At 40.0% G+C, this 8,101-nt stretch overlaps 1 protein-coding gene across 1 annotated transcript in view; it reads right to left on the bottom strand.

Moving 5' to 3' along the window:
* Window positions 1-867: 867 nt before the first annotated feature.
* Window positions 868-8,101, bottom strand: part of CMPK2 (cytidine/uridine monophosphate kinase 2) — a 16,536-nt gene continuing 9,302 nt past the window's right edge. The window contains exons 3-4 of the mRNA XM_013006644.2: window positions 2,476-2,709; window positions 868-1,806 (exon numbers count right to left, since the gene is read on the bottom strand). Of these exons, the coding sequence (XP_012862098.1) occupies window positions 1,683-1,806; window positions 2,476-2,709 (358 nt within the window). The 3' untranslated portion in view covers window positions 868-1,682. The remainder of the gene's footprint in view (window positions 1,807-2,475; window positions 2,710-8,101) is intronic.

The raw sequence follows: 8,101 nt of genomic DNA, 5'->3' as shown, positions 1-8,101 counted from the left end.
GGGAGTGCGGAGTGGAGATCCAAAGCCCATTAGTAGGCCACTGGAGATCCCCTTGCAGAGGGGTCTCGGGGAGGAGATGAGCCAGTCAGGGTGCGATGTAACAATGATGAGAAATACAACTTTCCTCTAGTTCCTAAAAGGTTTCCTCCCCGCTCCCACTACCATGACTCGAATTCTATCTTGCAAGACTGGCTAGACCAGAGGAGGTACACTGGTACAGATAGGAACTGAAAATACAGGGAATCCAGGACGGATGAGCCCTATAGGACCAGTGGTGTGAGTGGCAAAACAGGGAGGGTAAAGAGAGAATGGGTAGGAAAGAGGGAACCGATTACATGGAACTGTGTGTGACCTCCTCCCTGGGGGACAGACAACCGAAAAGTGGATGAAGGGAGACGTCGGACAGGGCAAGATATGACAAAATACCCATTTACAAACTATCAAGGGCTCATGAGGGAGGGGGGAGCTGGGAGGGAGGGGAAAAATGAGGACCTAATGTCGGGGGTTTAAATGGAGAGAAAATGTTTTGAGAAACGATGTACAAATGCGCTTTACACAATTGATGTGGGTATGGATTGGGATAACAGTTGTATGAGCCCCTAATAAAATGTTAAAAAAGAAAAAAAGAAAAGAAAATTTAAAAAAAAGAAATAGCTGTCAGGATAAAAAGGGTTTATAGGTTTATGCATCCCAAAACTGTAAGGGAGCTTAACAAATTAGCTTGCTCTGCCAAGTCTTAAAGACCAGTAAGGAATTATTATCACTTCTTAGTTCAACTAGCATAACCTATCAATGCTAAATAACTCACCCAGGGTCATGAAACTATTAAGGTTCACCCCTTACTTAAAAAAAAAATGTAGGCACATGGATAGGAAAGTGAAAATTTACTGATAGAGAACATTACAGGATCCACTGTACTTACTTATCAAGAAAAATTAAATCTGTGTACTAAAAACACAAAACAAACATTGAGGTTAGCTTCTTGGCTTCAATTTTAATTAGCGAATCATCATCTCTATTCTGAGGAAAAAGATAAACATCAATATAAATATATTGCTGGATTACTTAAGCTGAATACATTCAATTCAGTACAAAACATTCATTAAGTTCAGAGACATATTTAGAGACGAAAGGGAAGGAATAGAAATAAACAAAATACAATTCAAAAAAGCTGATGTGTCTGAATGCGAAGGATTTTGTTTGACATTTCTTTATTCAGCTCTACATTGCCTGCAACAACAAAGTGCAAACATAATCGACAGAGGTAACATGGGTCACATCAGAAGGTCATCACCTTGCCTGGGTGTGGAAACGAGAACGAGTAGAGGGACTTCCGGTTGAATTGGAAGATCTTCCCCCACTCACGATGTTTTATAAATAAGATAAACCTGCAGGGGACTTGGTAGTGATGAAGTTTCAAACATGCTCCAAGAAAAAGTTTAAAAACAACCACTGCCACCAGCCACCGCCACTGCGTCACAGGGACACGGCCTATCTCAAACTCAGTGCATCCAACGGTCAGAAAAGAGTACAATGGCTTAGGTAAAATGAAAATAACTGGTTTCCAATTTTCTGCCCCACACATGCCTCTGCACATGGAATCTTGAAAAGGTGTATAACAATTTGTGGGTTTAGATGTGCTGAACGTCTCATCTAGTAAAACACGTCACCTTCCTGGGTGACTACAATTGATCACAGTTGTTTCTGATGAGGCTTACAACGGTCTGGAGGACCTTTTCTCTACGTGGGCTGGCATCGACCACGTGACACCTGGGGTTCTCCATCTGCTGATAGGACAATTCCACCCTGGAAAACAGGTGGGAATAATTTAGATCAATTACTGAGTTATCAGTGCTTCCATCTTGTATACTGTCAGACACAGAACAGCATAAGTAAAATACTTAGCACCAGCAACTTCCTAAAGAGGTGAAAGTTAGTATGTGTTTGATATACATGACACGATGCACATTGTTTTGCAGTCAGGAAAACTGAGATGAAGGGTCATTCAGTGTCTTACATGGGTTTTATAATGTTCCTGACACACCTAAAACTGGCAACAAGATCTTAAAAGAGACTGGAAACCAATAAAATATTCTGTCACTTAAAAATAACAAGGCTGTAACTCTCTGGCACTGTGGGTTAGACATAAGGCTATTAACCATAAGGCTGGCAGTTCAAATCCATCAAGTGCTCCTTGGGAGAAAGATAAAATCGTATTGTCCCATAAAGACTTACCATCTCAGAACTACAGAGATATTATGAGTTGGAATCAACTCTATGGCAGTGGGTTTGGAAGTGGGGTAGTGTGAACCCTTTGGTAGTAATCCTATTTGAAGAAACAAAAATCGTTCAGAGGACATGACCTCCAGGATATGAAAAATATCATTTTCTCACCACTCCCAAAGCCAGTGCCAATCCTGACTTACTACCCTGGCCTATGACACCCTACTTCAGCATTGCATCATGGACACTTACTTTTGACGAAATACTTTGTTCGCCTCAAGTTCCGCTTCTTCTCTGGTCTTCTCCAGTCCCCGGCCTGCAATCCTCTGCACTCTCTCCTCAGGACTCACAGTGAGTAGCAAGACAAGGTCGGGTTTGAGCAGGTCCTTGGGCCACTGGTATATATGATGATGGGCTGGGGGTAGGTACTGGAGACCACCACTGATTTCAGTGGCAAGGGCATAAGTGGCTGTGCTGTGCCAGTACCTGGCAGGAGAAGAAAAGGCAGAATGAGAAATGTCAAGCAGCACCTGAAGACCAGCTGCTGACAACACTGCAAGTGGGGCTGGCTCTGCGGAAGCTTTCTGATGTATAAACCAAAACCAGACCAAATGCACGGCCCTCAGGCCAATGCCAACTCAGAGCAGACCGGTAGGATGAGCTAGAGCGCCTCCTGTGGGTTTCTGAGACTGTACATCTTTATAGGAGCAGAAAGTCCATCTTTCTCCCATGGAGTGCTGGTGGTTTTAAACTGCTGACCTTGTGATTAGCAGCCCAAAGCTAATCACACGAAGAATAATGCTGATACATTGGGCTTGGTCTATGTTTGCTCAAATAAAACTATAACTTAATGTGAGATTATGCCTTGTTTATTATTTATTGCTTTGCAGTATGCTTTCCTCTATCAAACGATAACAGATTTGTTCAGTAGGTCATTTGTTTTTAATGTTCTGTCTTGGCCAGTCTGTGCCACTTCCTAAATTGTTTCCAAGTTGAACTCGCCAATGAAATTTAAATTCGGGGAACCTTGGATTACAAGGCCCTTTGTCCTTTCCAACTCTTCGGTTGTTCAGTTGTGCATTGGTTTCAGGTCTCCCATGGTATTGGGGTTCCCCACGAAAGTCCTCCTAAGCAAAATCAGTCATTCTTGCCGTTGGCTCTTTTAAGAAATGTTTTTGGAGGAAAAAAAGCAAAATGTAAAATTGTAGGTGCAATTTCTTTGGTCAAACTGTGGCATTAAAGTTCTTGGCCTGGATACAACTCAACAGCCAAGTCTTTCTTCAAAGTGTTTCTTCTCCAAAATAATAATAATTTATAAATTATCAAGGGTTCATGAGGAGGGGAGAGTGGGGAGGGAGGAGAAAAATGAGGAGCGGATACCAAGGGCTTAAGTAGAAAGCAAATGTTTTGAGAATGATGAGGCCAACATATGTAAAAATGTGCATGACACACAATGGATGGATGCATGGATTGTGATAAGAGTTGTACGAGCCCCCAATAAAATGATTTTTTAAAAGTTTTTTTCTATATAACATTCTTGGCCACATACACAAAAATCTTATTCCATCCTTCAGAGTCCAATTCATACGAAGCTGCCAAACATAATTAATTATTCCCTCTTCTATAATCTCAAATTCCATTTTAATAAAGGACTATATTAAAGAAACACCATAGTCCATTAGAACTAATTGCTTGTGAGTTTGGATATCTTTTTCTCGGCTACTATATAATTAATTCCTCCACTAGGAAAAACATTTTAGTCTCTATATATTCTATAACAAATGGTAAGGTAATAAATGGTCTTGGATGGATGGATGGATGGATGAAAGAATGAACAAATGCATAAATGACTGAATTAAAACAATTCTATTGATAAGCATAGTATATTATACTTTTGATATTTTTCATATTATATTCCAATTTTGAATTACAACATACACACTCAAAATCCCAAAGCAAAGGTCTATCACTACTGCCTACAACAAATATTTATGATATAATTATAAATGTCCCAATGGATTGGTCCCAATGTATACAGGGGTCCATGATTGCAATTGATCTGTTTTTGTAATTTATTAATTTTCTATTCTTTGAAATCCTAGGTTTGTGATCACTGCAAATATTAAATACTTTTGCACGAAAGAGAACATACTAATAAACTTACTGGGTCATACGAGACCTGTATTGCTTTTGAAGAGTGACATTGCTTGTTACAGACACTATGTATGGTATTAAATCTTGGACTGCTAATAGCAAGACCAGGAATTTTAAACCCACCAGTCATTCCATGGGAGAAGGATGAAGCTGTCTGCTCTCCTGTAAAGATTTACAATCTCAGACATCTTAAGGAACAGGTCTAATCTCTCCTATAGGGTTGCTAAGGTTAGGAATCAACTCAATGGCAGTGGCTTTAGTTGAGGTTTGGTTGTATAAAAAAAAAGATGTGATGAAATGATCACTGAAGTATGGGCACTACAGCAAAGTATGAAGAAAGCAGATGGTGCCCAGCTACCCTTCAGAATAGCGTCTGGAGTCTTAAAGGTTTGCATTCAAACAAGCAGCCATCTGAGTGAGGAGTCAAGTAAGTCCACACAGAGGAAGCACACCAGCTTGTGTGACGCAAAGACGACAATAACAAGATATAAATATGACGAAAGTATCAGAGCTCAGGTTGTGAACACACAGTTTGTAGAAGACCATGGAGGACAGTGGGAGCCCAAGACCCATCCGCAGAGTATCTAGTCAGATGACGTCTCTGGCCACAGGCAGGGGTCTCCAACAGCTTTACTATCAGACAGGGAGCACTGTCATCTTGAGTATGCTAGATCGAACCTGATACTTGGTCAGCTGACCTCCCTCTTGACCGAACCGGAAATTGTTCTAGGTGTAAGTACTTCTTCCTTGATCCAGGACAGAAATATCTCCGCTGGTTTTTAAAATATTGATGGTGGTCTTTTCTTTCTTACTCATTATTTGTATTTTTATCTTTATATCATTATTATTTTATCCTTACCACTTTATTTTGTTTTTCTTATTTACTGTTTCTGTTGGGTTTCCTAGTTTGTGAAACCACAGAAGGAGTAGATGTGTCCAGAAAATAAATGATACAAAGGTTTGTAGGGTATATAGGGATGGGGGTGGGAGATATGGGGGTTGAGAGGGATTTGGGGCCAAGCAATGAATGTGGGAGGGGGAAAGGAGCACTAGAATTGTGATTACAGAATGATTTTCAAAGTAATTTAACCATGGCAGTATGTGATATGTGAATAGTATATCAAGAAAATCACGAAAATAAAAATAAACCAAACTTGGCCAACGGTTACCATAGGTGGAGGGGAAAGGGTTGTTGCGTAGGGGCACTGAGTTTATGTCAATGGTGGTAGAATAAGATGGAAAAGGGTATCAATAGTGGCTGTACAGCATGAAGAATCTAATCAGCAACACTGAATTAGACAAGTAGAAGTTGTGGTACTAGAGACAATAAAAAAATAAATTGTTTAATTAATTACCTAGGGTCACAGCAGGGGAGGTTTGGGGGGAAATGGAGTACTAACAACAAGTAAGAGGAAAAAATGTTCTGAAATTGATTGTGGTGATGATTGCACAACTCTTCTTAATATGACTGAATGATTAAATTGTATGATATGTGAAGTCTGTGCCAATAAAACTATTTTAAAAACATATGAGCTTACGACTATTTGCTTTGTGAACACAGGAAAGTCAATTAGCCCAATATAGTCTCAATTTCCTCATGTGGAAAACGGAACTCTTACGGCTTTTTTTTCCCTTCCATACTTACTGCAAGAGTACACATGTGTTTAAAAGATTTCAGTCTAAAACATTCTACCATTCTTACAGAGCGTAGGTTATAACTACATAAGAATTATAGCAAACGATGGCAAAACAGTACCAACAGTACTAAGAAATTGAAAAGTGAAGATTAGGTTGGGAATTTATCTATCCTAATATCAACCGTCCCTCAAAGTCCTTACCCCACTCCCACCCCTAAAAGTCAGCTCTCAGAGTTTTAGGCCACTGTAGTTTTTTAACTCCTTTGAACTCTCCCTAGACACCTTCCCATGTATCACTTATCTCATTCTTAACTCTTAAAAAGGGTGGCACAACAGTGAAGCACTAAGCTACTAAATGAAAACTGAGGTTCGAACTCAACAGCCACTCCACAGGAGAAATATGAGGCAGTGTGTTTCCACAAAGATTTCAGCTTTGGAAACCCTACAGGGCAGTTCTACTCAGTGCTACAGGGTTGCTCTGAGTTAGACTTGACTAAATAGCAATGGGTTTGGTTTTCTGTGTTTTATTTGTAAACTTATATTCTCGCCTTCCCCATCAGAGACTTGTCCTATAGAATTAATCACTACATCTAGGGTTTCTTTTTGTTGATACCCAAACTACAAATTGCACTGCATTTTGTGCATGCTCAATTTTCAAGGAATTACTTGGTACAAAGGCTGATATTCTTTTAATTTAAAAAGTCTTTTCTATCCAGAAAAACTATCTGTGAAAATAGAGTTTTTTTTCCCCAAAGTCAGTGGAGTTGATTAAGTTGCCAATCTTAACCATAATCACCATCTGATATTTCTGTCTCCCTTGCTGTTCAGCCAGGTGATCGTATTGTTTAAAATGGATTTCATTAGGATCTTTAAACATGAACAAAAAATACACAGATGACAAATAGCTGGTCTTTTTGTCTCACAAGGTGATCTGGTATCTTTTCAAACAACTAAATAGCAGACAATTCACAGAGACAAAGAAGAAAAATCAAGACACAAATTAGGGTCCCGTTTTCCATAGTTGGAATTCTCCCATTGACAATACTGCTGGCTCCTTTTAAATAACCAGACCCTTAGGCCATCAATTGCAGACTCTTTTCACTCTTCAGAAGTCTCCAATTTTGCCATCAGAAAAACATTCAAATCAAATGCAATTTAAGGACACATCATACACAGCTTAGATGATAGTCCTTTATATTTACCGTATATATTTGAATATCAGCCAACCTGAATATAAGCCCAGGGCACCTAATTTTACCACAAATAAACTGAGAAAACTTACTGACTGGAGTATAAGCCTAGGGTGGGAAAGGAAGCAGCTACTGGTAAATTTCAAAATAAAAATAGATACCAATAAAATTACATAAATTGAGGCATCAGTAGGTTAAATGGTTTTGACTATTTCAAAGAAAAACAGTAAACTAGCTCTGTAAGTGGAAAAGAGGGTCAACAAAAACACTATGGTATCAACAATAACTATACACGTTGTGCTACTGCATGCGCTGCGTCACTGCATACGCAGTGTTAACGCATACTTATGGAAAGTGATAATGCAACACATGCAGTAACAGAGTGTGTACACAACGCAGTGTGTATATTATGAGCCCTAACACATGCTGCTCCATGCAAGCGTAGTCAACACTGGGCCCAGATAGGGGTTAATAAGAAAATAAGAAATAAAATAGAGCAGACTAAGTACTGCAAATAATCGTACTATATATCCAAGACCAGAGATATACCGGTACTTGTATTCAGCAATGCTTGGACAGAGCAAGGTGGTGTGACCAAGCACAGGTAAGACTGTAAAGGCTACGGTACGTCATTGGTCACAGTCTTGGAGAAGAGGGGGAGAAGAGGGGCTGCATCCTACATTCATCTGACAAGGATGCAGTATGCCCCAGGTTCCAGCACACAGAAGCAGGCAGGTTCTTGCCCAGTCCAGCATGGACAACACCGAGGCTGCTGGTGCGCAGAAGAGAAGAGCAGTGGTATCAGCAGTCATTGGACCACCCACAGAGACTGCAGGCACCCAGATGAGGGGGAGAGACCAGAGAACACCCACACTGCACCGGAGAACAAGTAAGTGG

Source organism: Echinops telfairi, unplaced genomic scaffold, assembly GCF_000313985.2.
Source record: "Echinops telfairi isolate 266 unplaced genomic scaffold, ASM31398v2 ScPeMD7_9;HRSCAF=40, whole genome shotgun sequence".
Classification (NCBI taxonomy): Eukaryota; Metazoa; Chordata; class Mammalia; order Afrosoricida; family Tenrecidae; genus Echinops; species Echinops telfairi.
The sequence above is the reverse complement of the archived record's forward strand: the minus strand, read 5'-3'. Positions and strand labels throughout refer to the sequence as shown.